A 25,865-nucleotide genomic window follows, 5' to 3' on the forward strand; every position below is an offset into this window, starting at 1 on the left:
AAAATGGAATTAACTCAAGAGAGTGACATGGATGACCAAAGGTGTGGAAAACTTCTATTCAAGAAACTACCAAGCATTCCAGGTCCTTTTAAGTTGGAAAACATGACTGCAAGGGACCCAATATAGGTCTATATCCTCTGCATGCTATTTGTGGCTTTAAAAAAACATATGCTATCAATACAAAGTTAGGGCTATCAAATGAAACTAGCAGCTGACAAGCTCAGAACAAACAGGAGGGGTTGGTTTTTCCCATAATCTGCTGTGAGACTTCTTGCCAGAGGATGTTGTAGCCATTAAAAATATACTTGGGGCTCAGGCAACAACTGAAAAAAAATCACTGAGGCAGAAAAGGGCATTAAATGCAAGGAGAACACCTGCACTCGGGCAATACCAGGGCTGCAAAATGTCAGGTGTGTGTTTGTAGAAACTATTGTTACATGTGTTGCTGCTCCTGACAGGGCAATGGCTGATCAGTGTCTATGACAGAGCATAAAGAGTAGGGGAAAGGCCAACACAGTTTTTACTCACATTCAAAAATCTGTGGGTCAGGTCTGTGTGCGGTCCTGCTCTGGGCTCAGGCAGGACCCTGGCTAACGAGATGGTCCCTGCAAGGCTGAAGGAGGAGGTGTAGGTAGGATCCAGCCTCTTCTCCTTTAGCAACACACAGGGTTGTTCTGCAGGAGTCATCTTGGACTTTGCTGGTGGATCATCCTCTGCTGTTACTAGCTTATCTGGTAAATATTTCCAAGCATGCTGTGGGCGGAATGTCTGTGAAATGATTTTCCAGCATGCAAAATTATTCCAAGAGCATGGAGAAAATGGAAGCGTGTCCATGAACTGCAAGTTAGCTCTTGAATTTAAACAAAATTTGTCTCTGCTGGACTGATTTTAATAATCTAGCCAAATTTGTGGATGCAGGAACCATTAATTCTTCCATGAAAGAACAGCTCAAGTGTGCTGGCAGGTGACAAGGCATGTAAAGACTGCTCAGGAAAGGGTTTTTTCTTTGCCCCCACCTCTTCAGTTGGCTTTGATCTGTTTTATGAGGGTCAGAAGACAAAAACCTCATTACCTAATGCTGTTGGATGTCGACGAATGTGTGATATGGCTCTTTGCCAGTATCTTAATTAGGGAATTCATAAAAACAGAGGGTGGAGGCCAGTTCTTGAAAAGCGCTTTTAGCCTTTCTGCTGGAAAGAAAGCTTTCATTAATTCATTACAAAATGTATTAAATGGGATTCAGCTCAATTCTATAAGCAAAGCTGCTTCTTTTTCACTTCTTTGTCTCTGCCTTTATGTGAGGCATTTTGGGCTCCCTGCCCAAGATGGTCCCAACAAATGGAATCTGTAATAAGCATGTAAGTCAGTTTGGATTGAAATCCATTCCAGGTCTCTCTGGTTTAAAAAGGTTTCCAGATCACGAGCAAGCGTTGCCAGAATTCAACAAAAATACCTGAATGCCTTGTCATACCTGTGGAGGCAAGGAGGCATCTGGTCTTAGATCCCTGAGTGCATCCAAAGCTGCTGGGACTTGACTTTCTGGAGTGTCTCCTGAGGAGCTTCAGAAGGGCAGCTCTGTGTGCTCAGATCTGCTGCCTGGATGTGAAGCACATTTCACTCCCCATTTTTAACTGGAACTACTTAAAGATGTTGCTGTGAATGAAGTCCTGTGTCCCTGCTACCATCTGTGTGAACCCGAGGAGTTGTCATGTGAGCTTTCTGCTTGCTGCATTTCAGCTCTGTCCCCGAGGATCCCCTTCAAGGAGAGGAGAGCTGAAAGGAGGAAGGGTTCATCTTTGCAACTTAGGAGGCACTGTGCTGAGATTGCCACTAAAAAGATAAGGCAGTGTGAAGTGCAGGGGTGGTAAGCGAGCTTGGCTCTTTGTTTTTCTGCAGGCTTCCAGTGTGCCCAGGTACATACACCTACTAACCTCGTGTTATTTAGTAGGAGGGGGAGAGCTTTCCATCCACAGCAAGCTCAGATAGAAGCATCTGCTTCTAGGATGGCTGTCCTGGAGAGCTAGCTGCAGCAGGGAATGATGCCAAAGCTCTACAGATTTTCTTGTGCTACAGTTTTACGGACTATGGCCCCCCAAGGAGTTTCCTCAGCAGCCCAGAGAGTAATCAGTAGTTCCCAGGCATTACTCTGATTTTTCCCTGTGCTTATTTTCTGTTTCTGTCTTCCGTCCTGCAGTGAAGAGTTACCTGAATGGCTGAGTTGGCAAGAGACTCCTGGCTTCCAGGAGCAGATCCTAAATGCCAAGCAAGGCAATGGCACTGACATACCAGGATAGTGCTCTGCCCATAGTTTGGGTCGATGTCTGAGGCTTCTTACTCAAATGAGCTGCCTTCAGGAAGCAGATTATATTGTCTTAATTTATAAGTGGGAAAGCTGGGGCACAGTGAATGGACAGCATCTGTGAATCCTCACTCTTGTCCTTTCTTAGAACCCCTAATAACCCAGACTAGCCAGAAGAAAAGAAGCAGTGAGATTCTGAAAGAAAAGTATTTTGTTCATTCAGCAATCTGTTCCTCCTTCCTTGCCTTTTTTTTTTTCTGATTATTTTTTGTCCCTTGTGCCCCCAGCTCAGCACAGCTGATGGTGCAGTTTCAGGGCATGTGTTTTATTAGCAAATTATTGCTCTCCAGCAGGGGACCCAAACCTGGGTTTTGATTTAAGAGCAGTAAAACCAGTTGAAACTTTAAAGTATTATGTGGAATCTGGAGATTTTTAGTCAGCAGAAAGTCAAAGCACTGACAAAGTTGAGCAGAATATACTCTTGTTAAGTCTTATGAATGAGGGAAGTATGGGCAGAGAATGTACTAGTGACAGCAACTGCAAACTGAGCAGGAGGAGCAGTTCTGGAGGAGAGGATAGGAGTGCAGTGGCATGGATAATTTAGTGGTGGTGTTGGCAGCTGACTAACTAATTAATTCATTAACATATTATTTAGCAGTATTTTTAAATGTATATCCAGAGCAGCCATGGTGCTGGCTAAGGAGGAGCCAGCTAACACACCCTGAAGCATCTTTTGCTGTGTGTGCATGGAAGGGCTTCCAACAGCTAAGGGAGCAGAAACAGCCATTTGCAAATGATAGGAACTGGTGAGGGAGATGGTAATTCTTAAATTTGACTGGACCAACACCCCACCTCTGCTCTACTGCACTCTGCTATTAAATTAACTTGCTGATAAGTGTGGTCAGAGCTGGCCTGGGTGAAGTCCTTCCTTGGCCCTGAAGCAGACTGGGGCAATGCATCATGCTGACTGAGTTGTAGTGGATGACATAGCAATGAGCAGGTGGAGTTAACATTCTTAACTGGCGCAGCTGGGAATGGAGGAGGACAACTACCCTCATCCAGGCAAACCCAAGCATTGTCAAACACAGAAGTGCTATTCCCTGAGCTTTGGGATCAGATGATATGCCTTGGTGCTTCCCTTGGGCTCAGGAAGCTGTGCATGTGCCTCTGGGGAGTTTGGCATCTCAACAGCACTGGCAGAGTTGCCTAATAACCCAGGACTTTGAAATTACTATCTGATAAATCAAAGATTTATTTGAGCTTTCCAATATGTGTCCCCCTCCCCAGCTCTGCTGTGCTCCTTCCAGCCTATTTAACTGACTGGTTAAACTTCTTTTCATGGTCTGCTTTATGTCAAGCCTCTTCTCTCTCGTCCTGCTTAGTTATAATGCTTGCCTGCCTTTCCTGAGCAGAAGGTGTGAGATTGTTAATGAGCTCATTAACAGGAGCTGATCAGAACAGAGCTGATCCCAAAGCAGCAATAATTAGGGATCGCTACCTTTGATTTTGTTTTCCTTATTACTGTTTATGAGTGTGTTTGTGCTCTGGGCTGTCTCTGAGGCTGGAGTCCAGGCAGCTCACTCCACCTTTAACCAGGACTCTGCTCCCTCTTAGCGTCTGGAGAACGCTCCCACCACAAAGAGGCCATGCTGCCAGCTTTGGCCTTCCCTGGAGAACCAGGCACAGCAGGAGTGTTGCACTAAGTAGCTCAAAAGAGAGGTCACTGCCACCTCAGTGCACCAAGGCTGTTTTCTTTCAGGTAGGTTGTTGTGTTCATGTTACCTGATTAGTCCCATTGGTTCCCTGCTGGAAGCAAGGTTGAAAGATAAAGTTTTCCTCAAGATGTCTACGCTGTGGTTGCCAGGCAGAAGAGAGGAATAATTCCCAGAACTGCTGCCCATGGTGGGATTCCCTCCTGGGCAGTCTGTTTGCACACAAGGAAATCAACCCTCTGTGGTTACTCCCCTCCACAGGAAGACTCAGGCTGTTGGGATACTTGATGAAGAGACACAATGAGCTAACCAACGTTTTTCTGCACAGAAATATGTTGCTGCCAACACTTGGTACAGGTTGAAGGAGGCAGTGGCAAATGCTCTCGAGCATACTGTGCAGATTCCTGTGCTGTTGTAGATGCAGTTGGGTAAGAGACTGTAGGTATCCTTTTGTTCCCTCTTCACCCAACCAGACAGCTTTGTAGTCACATCCCATGAATTTCTACATCCATTCACAGGGCTAAATGAAGACCTTGTCCTTCAGGCTTTGGTTTAGGCCAGTGTCTCTCTTTTATCCTCTAATTGTGGACCTACACGCAAAGAAACTAGAACAGCCTGGAACAGGATCAGATCCTAGCAAAAGAGTGCTGGCCAGCCACACAATAGGCAGTGTCAGGGCTGGCTTGGGTGTGTCTGGGATGATGATGTTACCGATGTCTGGGCTAGAATACAGGCTGATCTGGGAGATGATGAGCTCTCTGTGCTGTCTGGGCGCTGTCTAGAACACAGGCTGATCTGGGAGATGATGAGCTCTCTGTGCTGTGATCTCTACAGAGATACGGGGTTCTTCCCTTGATTTGGGGAGGAAGAAGGTGGAGTGGCTGAGCTGCCACCATCTGAGTGGGAATGGTTCCTGGTAAGCTGGGAGAAGAAATGACAGTGACTGGTGTGTGTTTTTCAGATTGATGGATTGGAGGAGAAGCTGGCACGCTGCAGACAGAGCATGGAAGAGGTGGATCTTAAGCTGCGCAGGGAGAAGCTCAGCCCCGAAGGAAGGTACTGCTGACCAGCTCCTTTCACAGCTCTGTCTGTGCACTTCAGCTAGCTGCCATCCTGCTGTAGGACCAAGCAAGGGCTCTTGAAGGGGTCAGAATGTGTGATTTCCCCAGGACAAGACTCTTTTCCCCCAGCTTGGAGCTTTCTTGGGGAACTTGCCCCTGTGAGAAATGCGATAATATAGAGAGCGAGCTGTAATTTATTAACAGCCTGACTCCAGCCTGTGCCACAACCAGACAAGTAGTGCCTCAAACTTGCCAGTTCATTTGCAGACCTGGCTCCTGGCCTGTTACCAACCTGCTCTGTGAGTCTGGCAAAGGTTTTCTGCACGCTGCTGCTCAAGCCTTGCTGAAGGCACCCAAATTCAATCGAGAGATGTGCAGCAACTACTACTGAGGGCCAAACCAGGCTGGGATCCAGCTGCAGAAGCAGCTGAGGGAAAATATCTGTGCCTGCGTTGCTAATGTGTCTGGATGTATTGACACACTGGCTTTTCTTGGGAAAGCTAAGAGGGACAATTCCCCTGAAACCTGTGGCTGCTGTAGAGGCAGCAACTGTTGGCTTCTAGAGCTGGGACTCAAGCAAGGACTTTGGCCTGGATTTTTTGTAGCAAACACAGGCAGAACCTGCTATTCTCTTGAGTATGAAGCAAGAGATCCTAGGTCTCCCACTTGATTCTCCAATCTCTCTGCTTGAGGACATCTTTTCAGTCACTAGCATCCTACTGCTCTGCTCCTCGCAAAAAAAGGCTGGGAAGCTCAATCATAGGCCCAGGGAGTACTACTGATGATGCTGGTGCTTGCTCTACAATACTGTCCTCTAGAACCCCATTAGAAATGATCATAGCAATAGTGATGTCTCCATCCCCTGATACTTACCAGGCTCACTTTAACTTCTTTGTTAAACTCTCCTTTGCACTTCCCTGTCCTCCTTTACAGGAGTTTTATATCCCCCTCCATATTTAGACAGGGTCCTGTCTCCTCCTGCCTCTCATCTCAGCAATCCTTTTCTGGCCTAAATTCTCCTTGTTTACTGTCTGTATTCTTTATCTGGTACTTAGGTGGCCAACAACTAAACCTACAGTTATGATAACTTGACAGGATGGGATATTTAATGGTTTCTGCCTGAAATATAGGGCCTAGAGCAAAGAATTATGAATTGGGATTCTTGGGGCCTCCTATGAATTTTACAGCTTCTATGGAAATAGAAACAGAACTTCCATTGTCCTATCCCAGACCCTTTGAAAAACCCTGGAGGGAAGGTACCGTGATCAAAATTATCAATTCAGTGCATAGCACACAAAGAGGAGCTCTGCTTTCCCACTTTGAAGTTCAGTTGTCATGGTTTCTTCATGTCTCATTCTCAAAGCTGCTTCCCTTGACTCTCTTCACAAGGCAAGTTTCTAAGTAGCAGCTCAGTCATGTTGGTAAATCTATCTTCTCACTTCCTCCTGGCTGCTCTCCACCTTGCCTTTCCCCAGTTTTCTTTAAGAGCCCTTTCCTCTCCTGCTGCTCCTGACGTAGCTTGCTTTCTTGCCCTCCCTTAACTAGCTGTATACATAGATTTGGATCTCTTTCCTCCTACAGGTTGTTCTTGCTGTGCCCCAAGGGGAACAACAAACTCTGGTACACTTGCTGCCTTCTCTGAATGAGGAGATAATTTGTTAGTGCATGTTTATTTATGTGCACAGTCTGAAAAGACTGTGTCCTCACTGCCATAATGGAAACACTGCTGCTTTCAGGAATTTTGTTTTGGGTTTATATTTTATACTGTATATCAATTAATTATCTTGTGCAGTTTAAGACAAGGGCTGGGTTGGCCTGACTTCGTCTTTACTGTTATTATGAGTCTTAAGTCTAATAACTGGTTGGTACTGGGCTTGGATTCAGCTTGTTTTTTTGAGTTCGCCAATTTCTGTAAATTGGATACCTCTGACAAAGGGATCCCAGCTTCAAATGGTGAGAAGAATTACTGTTCCAGCACTAAGCCAGATGTGGTGGAGGGGCAGGATCCTCCAGAGAGCATATAGGGACCCCACCTCATCCCACAGCTGTGTGAGAACTTCCTGCCTCACCTGGGGGGAACTAGAGTAGGGGACTGATCCAAGAGCCCTTTCTAGCTGTTTGCCTACACTGCTCTCCTGAAAGGAGAGATAGGAAGCAGTTTGGGGGAAGGAAAAAATAATCTAAAATGCTGCATCTCTTCTCTTGCACAACTGGGTACTTCTAAACTGTCACCCTTCCACAGGGAGGGGTGAGGGGCTCATTCTGTGAGCAGATATCCCCAGCAGTGGGGACAGTCTCTCTTCCATCATGTAAGCAAAGAAATAGGCTGTGTTGTGCCTCGCAGGTAATGAACTCCTCTTCTCATTACAGAAAGTCACTGGAGAGAGAGAGAAACTTACTAATGACCAAAGCTGACAACTATGGTAAGAGCTTCATTAAAAATGGTCCCTCTGGGCAGGATGGGATCAGTGCTGCAGCTTAGCTTTGTCTTCAAGCTCCTGCCACCTCTGACTTCTGCCTTTGAATTTAGATTCAACCAAAGGGAGCTAGACTAATGGAGATGTAGTCAGCATACTACAACAGGAGGCTGCATCCTCCTACTTGAGCTGTACTACCATAGGGAAAAAAATAAGCATCAGCTAATGAAGGGGAGAAAATGCCCCTTCCACAGACCCCAAATTACCAGTCTTTAGATAATCATAGCTAACAGATTGGCTCAAGTAGCTTTTAACATCCCTACCCCCAACCTTTTTTTTTTTCCCTAATAGAGGCTTGCTAGGCAAGAAGGTAAGTGCTATCAGGAATGTAGTAAAGCATACCTTCCTTGGGGAAGGTTCTTACTGCATCAATTTATGGGGCCACTCAGCACAAGAGCATAGCAATTCACACTGATGTGCTACCTGCAGTTCTAGAGAGCCAGGGTCTTTCCTTGATGCAAGTCCTGCTGTAGACAGTTAGAGAGTCCCTCTGAGATACCACACTTGACAGCCACTAGAGATGCTGCTTGGGACATCATCAGGCTCCTGGTATTGATCAGTGTGTTATCTGCTTGGCAATACTCTGCAGCTGTGCAGGCACCAGAGCTCACACAAGGGGAAGAGGCACAAGTATTCTTTTAGGTCTAGAGCATTGAAACCTGGGGTATGGCCAGCAAATTTGTAATTATAACTCATGTTAGAGGACTGTTTCCAGAAGACTAACATTTACTTTAAACAGCCTGAAAGCTGTTCCCTAAGGGCCTACCACTAGAGACAGCAGAAGACTGAAAATTGCTGCCATCCTTTTACCAGCCAGCAGTCAGCTATCCCTGATGGCAGCAGCAGAGCAGTCTGACAGCAGCTCAGACAGCAGCAACAGCCTCACCTAATGGTGACATCACTGCTATGAGCTCTGATTAAATCTTTCCTTATTCCAGCTGATGCACTGGAGGCCATGAACTGCAGCTGCTGACAATGGCATTGCCAGCATCAGTTTAAGCTGGCACTGCTGTGCATGAGTTTATGTGACCCTGTCATCTCCTTTGTGGCCTTGCAGATTCAAGCAGATTGCTCTGTGTTGCATGAGAATGCTTGTATTAGGTGAAGAACGGGGGCAGAAAGAACAGCTGAAAGTCTGTTTTTATTACCAACACCACTTGGGGAACTGCTGGAGGCTGCTTTTGCAAACTATAGAGGCAGTAACCTGTGCAGTCACTGCAGATGAACTCCGCAACAAAAGCAGTCTCTCTGGAGACAGTCCACACCCAACCCTGCCTGCCAAACACTTACTGCTGTTTGCCCATGCAGTGTGTAAGGCTGGAGGCCTCACTGCTTGCCTGTACCAGCCAGCAAAGTTTTGTGGAACAGAACTAGCAAGAGTGGGGTTCTCATCTTTGGTAAAGGGAACCAGACAGAAATGGAGATTGGCAAGACTCCACACTTGAAGTAGCCACTGTCTTCCTCTCTCTGCATCTGTGGTTCTTATGTAAAGCAGGGTGAGGGAAAGCAACCTATCTCTAAAAAGCTTCAGACCCCAAGAGAATAAGAGTGTCCAGGTTCAGACCTTTTCCACACTGATCCTTCTGAGGTGTAAGCAACAGATTCTGCGACATTCAAAGGTGGCCACAGTTGTATTTAAATTTTAGCACTAGAAGGAGCTACCACACTGTTACATGTAGAAGATAGCAGAAGTAGCTCTCTGCCCTCCTGTGTCCTTCATTCTCTTAGGGAACAAACAATTATTCTAGTGACAGTCTGTCCTTAGTAGATGCCTACAGCAATGTTATTTGCCAACAGGAACTGGTCTGGCACTGAAGTATTCCCAAGCACAGCTATGACGAGTGCCAGGATGAGAGAAAATGAAAGGGTTCCTGCTAGTTTGGGTAGTTAATTCCCATTCAGCATATCCCATAATTGGCAGCTTTGCATACTGCTCCCAAAATTTTTGCCTGTGGCCAAGGTAGCTTTGTGCTTCTAAGAGAGTTTTGAAAGGAGATGTAGCTGCAACATGAAGAACCTTCACAGGCAAGTCTTCTGTTTGTTTCCCAGAGAAAGAACTGAGTGTGCTTCGTAAGGAAAATCGCAAGAATGCTGCCCTTGCTGTGGCCATGGCATTGCTGATTGCTCTTATTTACGCCTGCTGGACAATGTGATTGCGCTCAAGAATTCTCCCTGCTGCACAAATGACTCCTGCAAGGAGCTCTTCTTCCTCTCACCTTTGTGCCTCCCCCAAGGGTGAGGATCAGCATTTCAAATTACTGTTCTTGTTTGTTGTCTCCAAGCCTTGTGGTAGGGAAGATTTTTCTCTGCAAATCGAGGACAGGAGACAAACCAGAAATCACAGCACACTTGGCTTGGAAATCAGGTCAAGCAGAGCTCAAGGTGGTGCCATCTTGCTCAAAACACAGTCAGGACCATCCAGCCTGATCCAGGAAGGCAATGCATTCTCCCTTTTGAAGAGGATCTTTGTAATAGCAGACAGGTGCGCTTTCTGCCCAGCCCAGGTGGAATACCCACCATCTTCTTGGCTCCTGTGCCACAGCCATAAACTGAAGGGACCAAGCCCTTGATTCAAAGGGTAATCTGTAAGTACTGTGATTTTATATGTTCCCAGAGCTGAGCTAAAGATGCTTCCTCCTCCACCCTGACTTCCAGGATCAAAGGAATCCTACCTCCACAAAAGCAGATAGCATGTAGGTATCTCTGCAAGCAGGTAGCATCCACATTGAGATCTGGGTGCCTGGGCTGTGAGAAGATCTGCCTACCTCTCCAGTGTGTAAGAGCTTGGCAGCCATTTTGTGCCTTTGAGAATCAGTGCTTGCAGAAGAGAATTTACTATCAACCCCCAGAGATAGAAGTGCTTCTGTAGAGCTTTAAATAAAATAAATTTATTTTGACTTTTGGCCTTTTAATTTCCTGATTTGTTTTTTTGGTTGGTTTTCTTTTCTCTGTTGTGTCCTGTTTCTCAGTCACTGCTTTATTCTCATCCTGCTATCTCCCTACTGGCACACGTTGCACCATGGTAAGCCTAGACTGGGTTAGGCACTTAACCCCCTGGTCAGTGAGGTCTCAACAGTGGGTTACTGGTCTGTTGTGGCCTGGAATGTACTTCCTTTGAGTGGAACAGGATCCTAGCATGCTGCAGGAGTGCTAGAAACTGTCCCCTGTAGTGCCCGCTCATTCCAATGCTCTAACTTGCCACAAAAACCTTTAAAAGGGACTGCCTTGAAAATTTAACTCTGCCGGGCATTTCTCTGTTGCCACAATGGCACACACTGCTGGCCAGAATTTTGTGGGAAGCAAAGGAAAGAAGCACTGCTGTCAACCAAAGGGCCTGTATTGGTAATAGAACATGAAAGCATAGAATTCAACACAAAATGATACAAAGCCTAATAACAATACATTGTGCAATTAACATACATAAACACACTCCCTTCAGCAAGACCTTCCTCACCTCCCCTTCCCTCTTCCCTTAGCAGGGAAGCAAGTAGCTGGGTGGCTCATGCTTGCCTTCTTGAAGGGAGATTCAGAATCAAGGTTCAGTGCATCAAAAATAAAAGCAAATTAAAATGAGGAACTAGAGACAACTGAGTAAATAAAGTATCCATTCATAAAAGCTAGCCTGCAGACTGACCAGGTTTTTTTGTACCCTCCAAGGTCTACACTGATCCTAGCTTACTTCCTATCACACTTCTGTCTGCCAGCCACCAGGAGTCAAAGCCCTGAGCTGAGGACACAACACTCCACAAAGGAGCCTGGCAGAGGGAGCAGCATGCGTTGCTGGCACTGGAACAGCCTCAAGGCAGTCCACAGAGGTCCTCAAAACTCAAACTGCTGGTTGGCTTAAAAAGCCAACTGTACACACAGGCCTGGACACCAGAGGTTGAGGTACTTTATTGCCCACTGGGAGAGATTCTTCCTCGTCCCTCATGGAAGTGCCTTTGTCAAGACAAAACTACCAGTGACACACCTCTTGTTGTTTAGTGGGAAGAGCCACCATTTCTTTCATACACGTTTTACCAATGTTTGAGAACAGAGAGGGTCTACAGATCAGCTAGGAGGATGCATTAGCCGGCAGTCCTTCCACTGCTTCAACAGACCTGTGTCTAAGTGAAAATTTCTGTTTTGCTGCACAGGCTTGTTCAAATCATTCATATGGATGTGGAGAAAAAGACACAGTCTAAACATCTGCTATAGATTCTAGAACTATAGCTTTCCTTAAGGCACAGTTCAGACAAACCCCTAAATCACTTTTCTCCCTACTGCCAGTCAGTGTTTAAAAACAAGCCAAGAACAAACAAAAAACGAAACAAAAACAAAGGGGGCTATTTTGCTGCTTGTCCGAAAGCATTCAACTATGTGTTATCTTCTGATTTGTGCGGAAGACTTGGCAAAGTGCCATGGAAGCCAGAAGTGAAGGTAAAACATACAACAGAAGCCAACTTTGAGCCTGGCACAGAAGTGCGTGGAGAAGTCTTGACACAAATGCCATAGTGAGAGTTTCCTGGCTCTGTGCCTTCACCCCAAATGCAGTTCCAGAGCCAAATGAGATACAGAGGATTTCAAAGCCACTCTGATTTTTATAAAGGGAAGTCTGGTAACTTTTCCAGTGGGCACAGTCAGGGGACTGGATTTCTTCTGATTAACCAACATGGTTAAAATCAAGATACCTTTCTACCGAAGCCCTGGGTCTTTTTAACTAAGTTAGACGTTCCCATAATTTATTTCTTCCAGAAACTTCAGCATCCTAGCTTTTCTGTGTCTTTCCTCCCACATCCACTTTCCTCCCTGAAGGTTTAGGTAATAATGTTGAGTACCAAGAACCAAAGCACCTTGGTCTCAGAAGTACCATGAAGCACGTACAACAACCATGGTACCTTTTCACAAATTAGTCCCAGGCTGCTGGCTTGGCATCAGTCACTAACCTGGAGAGGGGAAATCCTTGTCACAGCAGCTTGCAGAGGTGTAAGCACATCAGATCTGTGCCAGGAACTCTACTCATCACCTGCATTGGCCTTTGCCCATCACATAAGAACTGCCAGTGGCTAGCTGAGTGCCATGATAAACAGAAGTGTTGGAGACACCGACAAGAATATATAACTTTTGCCCACAGCTCGACAAAGACTTAACACCCTCCACTGGATTGTGTAGCCTTTGACAAGGCCAAGGAGACAGCTGCCAGGAACAATGCAGGGCTGCTTCAATGTGCTGTTGACCAGCTCTGCCATCAGAACATCTCTGCTCCATCCCACACTGCAAGAGAAGCAGAAGCCTGGGGAGTTCTGGCACACACAGAGCTCCACAAACCTTACTGAACATTTGAACAGGAGCAAAGAAAGCTGCCAGCCCCTTGGCCTCATGCAGTAGGTCAGGACAAAAGGACATTAGGCCTCGGCTCCAGGAGTCACCTTGGGTACCCTGGCACCAGGTGCTACCTGGGCTGTATTCTTATATACACTACCAGGGTAAAGCCTCATCCTGTGCCTTCTGCATACCACCCTCTGGGTTCTATCATCTCCAGGAAATCAGCTCTGGAGAATACCAGGATAGAAGTTGTGGAGCTTTCCCAGTCCCATCAGTCCCCAAAGAATCCAAGCTGGGCTCAGCCCCTCCCTGCACCCTCAAGAGAGCAGGGTTAGGGGTGGTGTGCTTGGATGAAAGACAGGACAGTCTCCTTTGATAGCTTCTCTGGATCTTGTCTTTTCTGAGAGTCATGCACTTTGACACCTTCCCCCCATTCCCAGAAGAGGCGGCTGTAATGGCAAACACTGTGGGCAGAGAGGAGAGCAAGATTAGTTTGTCAGGGAAGGGAAAGGAAAACACTTTCATCCCAGCCAGAGACAGCTGCCCTTGCAATGGGAGCCACGCAGAAATACTCAAACAGGTGCCTTAGAAAAGACCAGGGCGTTCATTCATTCACCTTACAAACTCTACAGCCCTCAAAGTACAGCAACAGCCAAGCCTAAGAGATTTCCATGGAAACAAACTTGTTAATTCTACCTTCACTCAAATTCAGTTCAGTATTTGCTGGAAGGAGTCAGGTCACTAGGGAAAAAAACCTACCTCCCCCCAAGTTTCTCAGAGGATGAAACTGTCATTGCAGGCAATGGAAAGGCCTTAATGAAGAATTTAGAAAATCTGCCAGGAGCAGCAACCTAATCACTCACCACATACCTACTATAATCAGTAACAGCTGTCCTACGGAGCTTTGCAAACAAACAGCACTTCCCACCGTACAAAAGCAGCTACAAACATTCCCTCCTTCCCCTCGTGTGAAATAACTGAGCTCTGCTTGGCTGCTGAGAGTTCTGGTCCTACAATACCATCTCCCAACTCCATCCATCAAGGACAGCCCTCCCTAACTGCATCAACACAGTCCCAGCTATAATGAAATCAGAGCTGCTAATTACTTCCAACACAGCAGCCTTTAGTTTTGTACAATTACTGACACTTAATATTCATAGCTTATTTAGTGCTTCTGTTCTAACAAAGCAGTACTAGCACAGCAACAAGAGCACATGTCAGTGGCTAATTATAGACATATTAGTACTCACTAACCACAACACATCCCTTCTGGAGTCCCACACAAGCACTCCCTCCACCTCCTCAGCCATTCCTGTAGGTTCATCCTGGCCTATTTCAGAGTACATAGGCAGAAGTAACCACATCCTGACACATGGAGGGAAAAAGCATCACGTGCCTCTCTTTTTAGGCCTGTTCTGCCATTCACCACATGAAGAAAGCTTAAGGATTCTTGAAAGTGCTGCTCTAAGACAGGTAAGGAGGTTCAAAGTGAGAAAATCAGGAGTGCTATTTCATATCAAGTTCTCACTCAGAAGCACAGTCCTGGGTAATGGTGGTAGTGCAGAACATCTCTACCCAGGAGCCCTGAAGCATCAGACTCAGGATTTGCTGCACTTGGGTAATGCCCTCAGCCTAGCACTCAGTAGATACAGATGGTTTTCAGCAGCCACAATGCTAATGACTGTCCAATGACAAGCCTCTATCCTTTCCCAAGGAGCCACTGTTTTTCACTCTCTTAAAAAAAAGCTCCCAGCTTCCCACAGGTTATTGCAGAGCCTGGGCTAAATGAACTGGAATTTGCTTTTAAATGAGCAACTTCTAACCAAACATGTTAAATACAGAGATGCAGCAAACTACAGCTGCCGGGCTCAATTTCTACTTTCCCATATGGAGAAGGTTCAGTAAGTCTGCTGCAGACAGCAGAACAAAGTTGTGGGATGTTTGTTATTCATAGCCATTAATTGCAAAATCCATGATTCCACATCAGCAGTTTCCTGAGAACCTGAGAAGGTGCCGGCTCCTGCAGCACACCCTGCTGGCGACCAGCTGCGCTTGCACTGCAAACGACTGCAAGGACACAGCACTCCGGAGCTCCCTTCCCAATACCCAGGCACACACACATACACTCGCACACAGATACCCTTCCATAGCCTCAGCTCGGGCTCATACTCACTGAAAGGGTGCAATGGCTTCAGGAAGGAGGTTGTATGTCGCTACATTGGTCATTTTGTTGAAGAAGAATTTCTTCTTGAAATTTTTGCTGTATGCCATTGTCCAGGGATCTAGCAGAAGGGTTACAGGGATCACACAGATAATAAAAGGGGGAAAAAAAATCACAGAAGAAATACAGTGCAACTAGGGAGGAGAATTGTGATCCTTCCATTACTCCTTTTTCCTTCCTTCCCCCAGGACAACCTGCTTCCCAAGCTGTTCTCTATTCACTGAGAAAAATCCCTTCTCCCTCCATTTAGAAGTTGACATTTGAAATAGGGTATTTCCAAGTCCTATTAATCTGGAAAACATCTTGATGAAAAATTATTATCTCATTAAAAAAGAAGGTTAATCAGTCATGTAAAGAAATGGAATTACCCACACAATAGCTAATCAACCCACAACAGAAAAATCTATTATATTAAACACCCTAAACCTTACCCAAATCCAAGCTACATTACGTGCAAACACTTAAGTCTCTAGCCACTGGAATATTGCCATTAATTTTTTACCAAGTTACAAGGTGAGCAAGCCTGGTCAATACTTTTCACTTGGAGAGACAAAGAACAGCTGAGAGGGAGTGGGGACTCTCTCTTCCTACCGTTCATAGTCCGTACGATGTAGAGTCCTGTGGGCACAAAGTGCCGGTCATCTCGGCCAGTGTAGGACAGCCGCGGCATTCCCCCTGAACTCTTGATGACTTTCATCTCTAACCTAAATATTGAGAGAAGGCAGTGATGGAGATTGGCTCTTCCTTTACCATGCGTGTGCACACATCGCACCACCTGCACCCCTTCTCCAGAGTGTCACAGCGAGAACTGAAAGCACTGCACAGGACGGGACCAAATCATCACATCCTGAAGAATTTGGGTTTTTGCCTTCCCACAAAGGACAAGAGAAACCAGTCAGACCTGTCTAGATCAGACTGCAAATTGAGTGTTGTGGTGAAAAACCTGTGATGAGCTACCATAATTAATCCAAATGGTATTCCTATTTCAAGTGTGAATTCTTGACCATTCAAGCCACTGAGAAGCCACTGATACTTCTGCACCCAATCTCAAGCACTGTTGCTGCTCCAGCTGTTACGAAGTGCATTGGCCACATCTATGGCATCAGAATGCAGCAGAATGATGCTCTGAGTCAGCAGCATCTCAGGAGCAGCAGCCACCACAAGCTCTCACAGCTCTTTCTTCATGACTTCTCTAGCGCAGATCAGAACATCCCTCCCATTCCTGTGCACCAGTGACTGATAACCTCAGTAGGCCCTGATGCTTTATTTGCACCAATTGCTTACCTCACAAAAATCTTGTCCATTTCTTCCAATCTGTATACTTCCTTCACTCTGGGAAGAAAAGTCAAAAACATTATTTCAAAAAAGTTTAAACTGTGCTTTTTTTTCTGCCCAGCTACAGGGAGCAGCCAAATGGTTGATTTTATACAGCATGAGGTAGCCAGGCACAACCCTTCTCTTCTATCGTATGCTTCAGTGCCTAGTTTTTCCTGGCTTGAGAAAACCTGACACCTGCATCCTTATGGTTGGATTGCTGTAAGCAGTAGATAAGCATCCTTGCTACTAAGGAAGCTGTGCATTTTTATCTCAGATTGACTACACAGAAAAGTAAAACCAGTGAAAGTCAAATGCTTTTGTTTTCCCATCAGATAAATTGACCAAGGTCAGTCCAAGGCAGGTTCTGGCCTCAGCATGCTGGCCTCACAGTAAAATTAAACAACCTGATCTTCACCATTATCCTCAGAGATGGCACAAACTTGTTAGTTACGCTGAGGCAAAAAGAACTTCCTTTTTTTTTAATCAGGGAAGATTCTTTTGAGTCATCATTCTGTCATTACATCAAACTGGTTTTGTTGTTCTGAGACACAGAAAAACAATCAGTAAGTTGAAAAAGCACTGCCTCTGATCAGACACCCTAACCACTCATTTCCCACATACTGCTACAAGCATTAGGCTTCAAAGAGCACAGCAGGAACACTTTAACACCTTTCCACAGGAGCAGCAAATGACCCCTCTACAATCCATTTTCCCAGCTCTCCTTCTCACTTCACCTCAGCTTTCCCCAACATTTTGGGCTCCTCCAATTATTACAACTGTCTGTTGTCATTAGGCTGAGATTCCACTTACTATCTTTCATCAGGCCATCAAGGAGAACATCCTCTTTCCCTTCCTCCAAATTCTTTCATAATATTGCTGCACTTCAAGCTTCTGTATGAGAAGCTGTTTTGTCCACAATACATATCTGACACCCTCACAGTGGTGCTCTCATGCTCCACTGCAGTAGAATTAATGAAATGGAAGGCCAGGAGACAACCAAAGCTGAAGGCCTTTATCAGGAACTTTCCTGGAGGTTGTAACCAAAGCCTTGTCCTCACAGATGCTGCTTAGTACTGCATTTACTAACAGTCAGCATCACTGTACTGCTGCTGACCCTTCAGGGCAGACAAGGACATAGAATTCTTTGCAATGATTAAGCTCACTGGTGCTAGACCTACAATCACACATATTTGGAATCAACACCAGCCAATCCACCTATGATGAAAATTTTACTGTTTGACGTGTGAAAGGAGGGCACAACTTCTCTGTTAACAGTATTTACCTTAAATATATAAAAAGCTTTTAGCCTCTTTCCAAAGAACATAACACAACTACAAATTTCAGCCTGAAATGTGACTCCCCTTCAGGTCCTCCAACACACTGACACCAACACATGCCAAGCTGAGGGAAGGAGGTGTCACTCACCGGATGGGGTTCATGTCTGGCCGGCTGGGTTTAGAAACAGCTTTGACAAACTTCTCTGCCAGTCGAATCCTGAATGAACATGGAAAGAGAGCCCAGCAATTTAACGAGGCCTTTGGCACAGCGGGTAGGTAACAGTCTCAACAGAGTAACTGATTAGACAACTCAGGACACCCAGACTGCCTCCACTGCTAGCCAAATGGGTCTAGCAAGACTTCTTTTCACCCCACCCTCCCAATTCAGTGCTCAGTGATACTGCCCATTATCCACTAGGAATGAGTCTCCATAGCTTACTCTAAAAGCCCACATGCTGTTGAACACTGATATATTTATTAGGCTAGTAGGACTAGCAGAGACATCATGTCCCTGAGGAAGGAAACGGAGGGGCTGGTTCTTTCTCCCTCAGCCAGTTACCAACTATGCTCATTTATATTCCCAGAATGGTCAGTTTACCCTAGCCATGCCTAGCTCATCCTACACTAAGAAAGAAGCTAGAGCTGCCCTCATACACAGAGAAGACACAGTTGGAAAAGCCCATATGTACTTCAGTTCAGAGCAGCTTCATTCACAGTTCATCTTTATAGCAGTGTTTCAGCTGAATGCACTTGTCTCCCTGTGCTCAGCATTCTGCTTTTTGTCTAATCACTGTTTCCCAGTCACTCCTACTCACGTACAAGAAAAAAGCTTCTCCAGACCCTACATACCTCTGGTTGAAATGCTGTGTTCGAACATCATTGCCATTCAGCACCAACACATCCAGGATGTGGATGGCACTGATTTTTCGCTGGGCTTTCCCCTAAGGAGGGCAATACAGAGATTTATTATTCAGACTGTTGATATTTCAGCTTGATTTAGAGCCTGTTTTTTGACAGGACATCTCTTCTAGCAAGAAGGCACCTTTCCAGATACTAGAAACACACAAATTCCCTGCTGCCCATTAAACTGTAGCATGGCATCCTCCAAGAACTGGTGTATCTCAAATACCCAGTTGCGTCTTACGGGAGGGAGTGCAGGTGGGACCACAGCTGCCATCACCAGCTATCTGTGCCTTATCAGGTATCACAAAGCCCAGTGCACTACAGTATCCTCATCTGAAGTGCAAGAGGACAGGGGAACTCCCAGGCAGCTGGGATTTTTCACTTTACACTGTGAATATACCACAAAGGTCTTCTCCCCATAGCCTGCAGTCACTACTGAGCAGTTATGTACCCAAAGAGCCACAGACACATTCAGTCATGGTGGCAATGTCATCTGCCGTTCCACATAGAACAGCAACACATCAGGTCCAAAGTGTTTTCAAAACAGTGTTGAAAGTTTATATCTCTAGGACTGGACAGAAAGAAGGAACTTAATCCAAAATAGTTACTCTAAAGATCATATACAAAAAAGAAAAACTTGGACCTGACACAGATGGAACATTTATTCTGCAGTATCTTACAGAGATTAGGTGAAACTGCTCTTTGTATTTGCAGCAACATGGTAAGGGAGAGAGTAGGCTCTTACCTCTCCTTTCAGCTCATGAACAATCTCCACAGAGAGAAGAGTATCTCGTGGCAGCTCAGTTTTCAAATCCAGCTTTGTCCAGCGATCTGACTGGCGACCACCCCAGGTGTAGATCTGTGATTTCTGTACATAAAGACAGAGTCAGATTCAGCCAAGGCTTCCTGAGGGCAGGGGTGGAGAAGAGACCTCTAATGAGAGGTTGCAGAGCAACCCTCAGAGAACCTTTTTGTCCTAGGCTGTCACAGGCAGTTTCTTTACCATAAGTTTTAAGGACGAACCTTAACCTCTACAGCAAAGGAACAAAAACACCGATTCTAATCTGCCGGTGACTTTTCACATCCACACAAAGAACCAGAAATAGAACACCTTTAAAAGGACAGCGAAGATAATTAGAGACACTAGCAGGAGTGCAGGTCTCTGTATAGGCTGAGATTACAGAAACAGGGTTAATTAGTGTGAAAAGCAGTGACATCAGGAGAAAGAAACATAAATAACTAGCAGTCTCAGGTACTACTGATGGGGATTCTTTCAGGCCTTTAAGGACAAGAAAGGATGGGATGAAACTGCAAGGCAGAATAGTAGCACTGAAATTAATCAGCAAAACTTTTTAGCACTTACCCCTAACCCCAAGAGGAACTTCTGCTCACTTCCAGACACCATACACCGGTAATCTAACACTTGGCGAATTTTCTCCAGTGTGCTGGAATTCAGAGGAGTGGGTTTGTAACTGAAGGTATCAATGTCTGTGCCCTAAAGAGCAAAGTATGGAAAAGGCAAGACAGACACAATACATCAACAGGCAGGTAAACACAACTTCTACACAAAACAATAATCCAGGACTAGCTTCTTCATCTCTTAATTCCAATATGAAAAAAAAGTTGTATTTGTATGAAAGGACTCTAGGCAAGGTCTCACCTGGATCAGCTCAAAAAACTTGGACTTGGGATCTGAAGATGAAGGAGCAACACGAGCCTGATCAGGAATCTGAAAACAAATCCAAACAATTGATACTGAGTGTTATTCTTTGGCACATTCAAAGAAACACTTCTGGTTTCAATATACGACACAACATCCTGCCCCTGAAACTGCTGCTCTTGGGATTAGAGATGAAGAAGAGATGTCATGTGGCAAATATAGTGTGTCGTGAGTTTTCCAAATTTAATGTAGGTATACCACATCTCACACAAACCAACTGGCAACTCCAGAAAGATTTCATCTAAACCTTTGATTTCACATATATTTTGATGAAATACCTTTTCATCAAAAACACACAATCCGCCCGTGAAACTGTCATATCTATGGCCCTACTGCAGTCAAAAGCTCAGGAAACAGAATCTGCAGACTCATAAGACCTTTTAGAGAGCTCTGCTGCTTGGGATCTAGGTGCTGAGTTCACTCTGTGTACACTGAAATATTCTCAACTGCAAAGAAGCCTGCTCAGTTAAGCCATACACAATAAATCAGGGACATCCTGTTTGATTACATAAACAGCTTGAAACAGTTTCTGACTTTCCCACAAGACAAGATATTAAACATCTGTCTAGAAAGGCCTATCTGTACTGCAGCTCCACTCTTCTGTCACTGCACAATCTGCCTGCTTGACACCTTACTTACCCCCCACAGCTGGAGACACTCCTTTCGGATTTCAGCCTGCCGGGGCTCACTCAGTGTTCTAAAGAAAGACAGCAGACTGTTAAGATGGTGAAACCTCCTTGATCTTACAGCATTATATATCCCAGCCCTATGGAATTTGGAACTTTCAGCATCTGGCTTGGGAACAACAAATATGAATTGCTCCACAACAGGTTGTACAAAAGAGGATGCTGCCTTCCCTCCCCACCCTCCAGTTCCTGTGTTTAGCTTTGTTTCATGGTCTGCATTTCTGACTATCAGCCATCACTTCATTCCATGAAAGTACCACTGGGTATAAATATTTTCAATAAGTTATGTATTAGTACAAACTTATGCTAATCTCCAAGAGCTGGGTATACAGCCCTACTTAAGAATAACAGTGAAGATCTGCTGAAGGCCATACAAAAAACAGTGTCAAGGTAGAATCGGCTCTAAGACAATTCCTAACTACCATATGCACTCAGCTTTCCACCACGTATTACGTCTGAATAACACCTGAACAGAAGAGTCGTGGCAGGAGAACATTGCAATGGCTTTAGTTTTATGCAAGAAATTAATGTCAAGCTTTAGGTAATTCTAGGTCTATAACTTAGATGCTTTGAACTGCCCCTGGAAAAACGAACAACTGTGAACCACACTCAACTTGGATGGTTACTGTTGAATTGAACATAATAGCTGCAAGTTTTTCAAGCTCACTTATGGTAACTGGAAATCATGCAATGCAAGGAAGCCTTCTCAACAAGGGTGATAACAGACCATCAATTTTCAGGACTCCTCCAGCCACCCACATGTCTCTGCAAATAACTCAGGTAGACACACAAACTGAGCTACCTAAGAGCACTTTTCACTTTCCTGGCCCCAAAGGCCAAGACAAATACCAGCTCAAATCAAGAACTTATTAAACAAGGGCAAAGCAATTCATTAATAGTAGGTTAATTCAGTCCTCACCAAAAGCCAGAGGAATATACTCACGTGTCTTGAACAAAGGCACGAATTTTGGCTAGTGCCTTTATCTGAACTTTGCAGTGGCTAAAACAGAAGAAAAGTTTTAGTCAGGGAGCAAATTAATCACCACCAAGATTGTTCTACTGTTCAAAACAAGAAAGAGTGCTGGGACAACAGGGGGAAGCCAGTCTGATTCACAGAGCAATGAGGGATCTTAGCCAACATGATTCAAACTGACAGGATGATCACTGGAATTAATTAGGCAGTACTTTCTTTTCTACACAGTACTCAGAAGCCAGTCACTAACAGTAATACAGCATTTCTGTCTGCACAGAGTCCCCCTGCTCTGCTCAGCCTCTCAGGGAACAAAAGCAGAGCAGTGTGGCAGCATCAACAAGTACTTCCATGACTGCAGGAAGTTACACCTGAAAGCCATGCTAAATGAATCTGCCTACAGCCAGCAGCCCTCATGACCCATAGTAACTCACTTTTCATTGGATTGGACGATGTAATTGTAGAAATCCTGGTTGTCTTTGATCACATTCAGTGGGACAATAAGATTCACATCCACATCAGAATTGCGCAGCTGGTTGAGTCTGATGTTCACTGTGAAGAGGTAATCCCGCACATCATCAATCCCTGACTTCAGGCCTTTGCATACCACGTACCTGCAGAGCAAGGCAGAGAGATCAGGTGTGTTCAGTTCTTTCACACAGCCAACTTTTCTGCCACACTCCCATTATAAAGACAGTTTCCCAAATCACAGGAACTCTTTCCTCCTGGATATCCCTAAGAAGATGCAATCTCACCTATCACTGAGTCATCATACATCTTCTATGCTCTGCAAAGACAGGGAAATGCAACCCTATGTAAACCCCCAAGATCTCCCTCAAGTAGTAAATCAATTCTGCTAAACTTGACAGGTACAATGAAAGCACAGATTATATCACAGAATCATAGAATGGTTTGGGTTGGAAGGGATCCTAAAGATCATCCAGTTCCAATCCCCTGCCCTGGGCATGGACACTAAACCAGGTTGCTCACAAGCCCCTATCCTACCTGGCCTTGAACCTCCAGGGATGAGGCATCCACAGCTCCTCTGGGCAACCTGTTCCAGTGCCTCACCACCCTTACAGTAAAGAGCTTCATTCTAATATCTAACCTAAACCTACTCTCTTTTAGTTTGAATCCATTCCCTCTTGTCACTATATGTCCTTGGCAAAAGTCCCTCTCCATCTTTCTTGTAGGATCCCTTCAAGTACTGGAAGGCACCAGGTAGGTCACCCCTCAGCCTTCTCTTTTCTAGGCTGAACAATCCCAATTCTCTCAGCCTTTCCTCACAGGAAATGTGCTCCATCCCTCTGATCATGTTGGTGTTCCTCCTCTGGACTATCTCCAGCACGTCAAAGTCCTTCTTCTGCTGGGGACCCCGGAGCTGGATGCAGCACTGCAGTGGGGTCTCACCAGAGCACAGCAGAGGGGCACAATCCCCTCCCTCATCCTGCTGGCCACACTGCTTTGGATGCAGTCCAGGATACCACTGGCTTTCTGGGCTGTGAGCACACAGTGCCAGCTCATGTCCAACTTCTTATATATCCCCTGGCTTCACTGAAACCATAGTTATTTTATGCAAAATAGGATTTGTTATATATCCAGTTCCACAGCTTCCTTCCCATAAAGGCAATTTGGCAAATACCATCTTTACCTTGTCCGTAATTCGCTAAACATCTAAAATGTTTCATCCTCCAAGACAGCTGCTAACTGAGGCAGATCACAAAGCTTCCATGAGGCTTACCCAAATCCATCTATCACTGTATTTAGAGGATGGTTTTCTTTAGTAGACCCTCATGCTCAAGCATCTCACCTCTCCGAGTTAGCAGGGCGGCTTGTCACAGGTTTAAAGATGCAAATTCTCTCAAAGCAGCAATACAGCAGATAAACAAGTCCCACACTGAATGGAGTAAATAGGTCAAAGGTTTTGCAGACAAAATGTCCTCCTGGAAAAAAAAGAGGAATTATACCAATGCCAGCAGATTATAAGGAAACAAGGAGATATCAAGCACCTCAATCCTCCTGCAGAACTAGTAACAGGGTTTTTGTGCAATTAAACAGCATCCAGAACACAGTTATGAAGTGGGCCAGCAAGGCTTCATGAAACATCTTCCCGATGTCTCTGCAGCAAAGAGAAAAGCATTCCCTTGACCAGAATCTAGTCTGTATGTAGGCTGTCTCCCAAGCAAACCTTCCAGGCCTAAACTGTGCCCTACAGCAGGGCAGCATGCTATCCCAAAGCCTCCAGGGAAGAGGAGCCCTGATATATGCAACAAGGAACCATAGACTAGAGGAGAAGACTCTTTGATTTTACCTAAAGAGAATAACTTGCCATCTAGAGAGAAAAGAGTCTGTGTTGCCCCTCTCCTTCAAACAAGATTCCCAATTTCCCCAGGCAAAAAGCAGGCATTTTTACAGAACTATCATCCACCCAGGTAGGAAAGACTTAAAGAAGGCTGCACCTTCTATCATACCACATTTGAGACTACTACTAAGTAGATCATTGCCTCAGGTTCTTCTAAACATAGGGCACAATAAAAAAAATGATCATTTTGTTGCCATTTGTCTTCTATATCAGCGCCAACGGCTGACTAAACTCAGTGGAAGAGAGGAGCCATCAAAATCAAACACAGCTGTAAGGTCCATCATTTAGCAGCAATGAGGTACAGCTAAGACAGGGTGAGGCATCATTTGTTCTGATCACACAGATGGCAGATTTAAAGGAGAAAAGCCTTCAGAAGTCAGAGGAAAGGAAGAACGGGATAAAGACTACTCTCTGTTCCAATCAGCTGGAATATTCCGGAAGCTGGTCCAGCTACTGCCATAAAACTCAGACAGACTGTCCAGTTATCACACTGCGTGACCCTACCCCAAAACAGCCACATAACCCAACAAATTAAGTGCTTTAAATTAATGCATTTTAGCTCATGCTTTTAATTAAAAGCAAAATAGGTGAATATTATCTTATTTTTCTTACCAGCTCTCTTAGCTTTGTGACAACCATTTCAGGATTTATGCATACACATTCAATTCTGTGCAACCTGGCCTCACAGCAGAGCAGACTTCAAGGCACTAATAAAAACTGTACAGCAACATTCCCCAGAGCCACCCATACCTTAGTGAAGGAGGAAGATTAATGGACAAAACATACCTGTCCGGACAACGGACAGTGCTGTAAGGAACTGGCAAAGCATGAGTTGTTTGCTTAGGATTTCTTGCAGATTCTCCTGACCCTCCACTGAGAAACCCTGCAAAGCACATAGCATATGATTAGTATCTCCACACATCTGTTGGTCAAGCAAAGGATTCTGAGGAACTAAATCATGGAATCATGATCATTTCTGTTTCTTTAAGGTAAAAGAACTGACACCAGGAATTTTAATGGCAAGGCTTGCAGAATTTCACATTGTAGCTACAGACACATGTCAAATACCCTGCTGTATGCAGACCAAGGTGTCAGTTTTGTCACATTTTTTTTCATGCAGGAAGAAAAGAAATTGACCAACCCCATCAGCCATTAAGAAATGCACTCCCTTGTGATCAGTATTGTCCAAAACAAAATTCTGGAAAGCAGTAATGTTCTCTGATCGAGTGATGTCTCCGTCTCCATCAATCCCACCCTCTCCTAAAGAAAAAAAGGAGAAAATCAATAGCACGTTTGCAAGTACAAACAAAAGATCAGTATGTGCAGATGATCTACAGTATTCAATCAACATTTAGTCAGAAATTACAAAGACCTTGATAGGCGAATAAGCACTAACAAAGTCCCTTGTTCACCACCAAAGATGCTATTTAATTTAGAAAAATTATTCAGATTGTGTGGTCAGGCAAAAACAAGACCATAAAATAACCATGCTCAAAGGATGCGTTGTACATTAGCCTCAGCAAAAGACAAATTAGGATGATACGACAACATAATAT

At 44.9% G+C, this 25,865-nt stretch overlaps 2 protein-coding genes across 2 annotated transcripts in view; one reads left to right on the plus strand and one right to left on the minus strand.

Annotated features, from left to right (window-relative positions):
- Window positions 1–4,954: 4,954 nt before the first annotated feature.
- Window positions 4,955–10,461, plus strand: CCDC167 (coiled-coil domain containing 167; the record flags this gene model as incomplete). Its single annotated transcript, XM_017742335.1, has 3 exons — window positions 4,955–5,067; window positions 7,443–7,495; window positions 9,599–10,461. Coding segments are annotated over 3 exons (270 nt in total), but the record flags the coding sequence as incomplete, so codon positions are not given.
- Window positions 10,462–10,868: 407 nt separating this feature from the next.
- The window catches only part of CMTR1 (cap methyltransferase 1), a 26,382-nt gene continuing 11,385 nt past the window's right edge, over window positions 10,869–25,865 (minus strand). The window contains exons 9-23 of the mRNA XM_008639835.2: window positions 25,451–25,569; window positions 25,096–25,192; window positions 23,758–23,890; window positions 22,382–22,561; window positions 21,921–21,977; window positions 20,931–20,988; window positions 20,232–20,300; window positions 19,935–20,066; window positions 19,317–19,439; window positions 18,518–18,609; window positions 17,817–17,885; window positions 16,359–16,406; window positions 15,666–15,778; window positions 15,027–15,135; window positions 10,869–13,317 (exon numbers count right to left, since the gene is read on the minus strand). Coding sequence (XP_008638057.1) covers window positions 13,185–13,317; window positions 15,027–15,135; window positions 15,666–15,778; window positions 16,359–16,406; window positions 17,817–17,885; window positions 18,518–18,609; window positions 19,317–19,439; window positions 19,935–20,066; window positions 20,232–20,300; window positions 20,931–20,988; window positions 21,921–21,977; window positions 22,382–22,561; window positions 23,758–23,890; window positions 25,096–25,192; window positions 25,451–25,569 — 1,532 coding nt within the window. The 3' untranslated portion in view covers window positions 10,869–13,184. The remainder of the gene's footprint in view (window positions 13,318–15,026; window positions 15,136–15,665; window positions 15,779–16,358; window positions 16,407–17,816; window positions 17,886–18,517; window positions 18,610–19,316; window positions 19,440–19,934; window positions 20,067–20,231; window positions 20,301–20,930; window positions 20,989–21,920; window positions 21,978–22,381; window positions 22,562–23,757; window positions 23,891–25,095; window positions 25,193–25,450; window positions 25,570–25,865) is intronic.

Source organism: Corvus brachyrhynchos, unplaced genomic scaffold, assembly GCF_000691975.1.
Source record: "Corvus brachyrhynchos isolate BGI_N302 unplaced genomic scaffold, ASM69197v1 scaffold188, whole genome shotgun sequence".
Classification (NCBI taxonomy): domain Eukaryota; kingdom Metazoa; phylum Chordata; class Aves; order Passeriformes; family Corvidae; genus Corvus; species Corvus brachyrhynchos.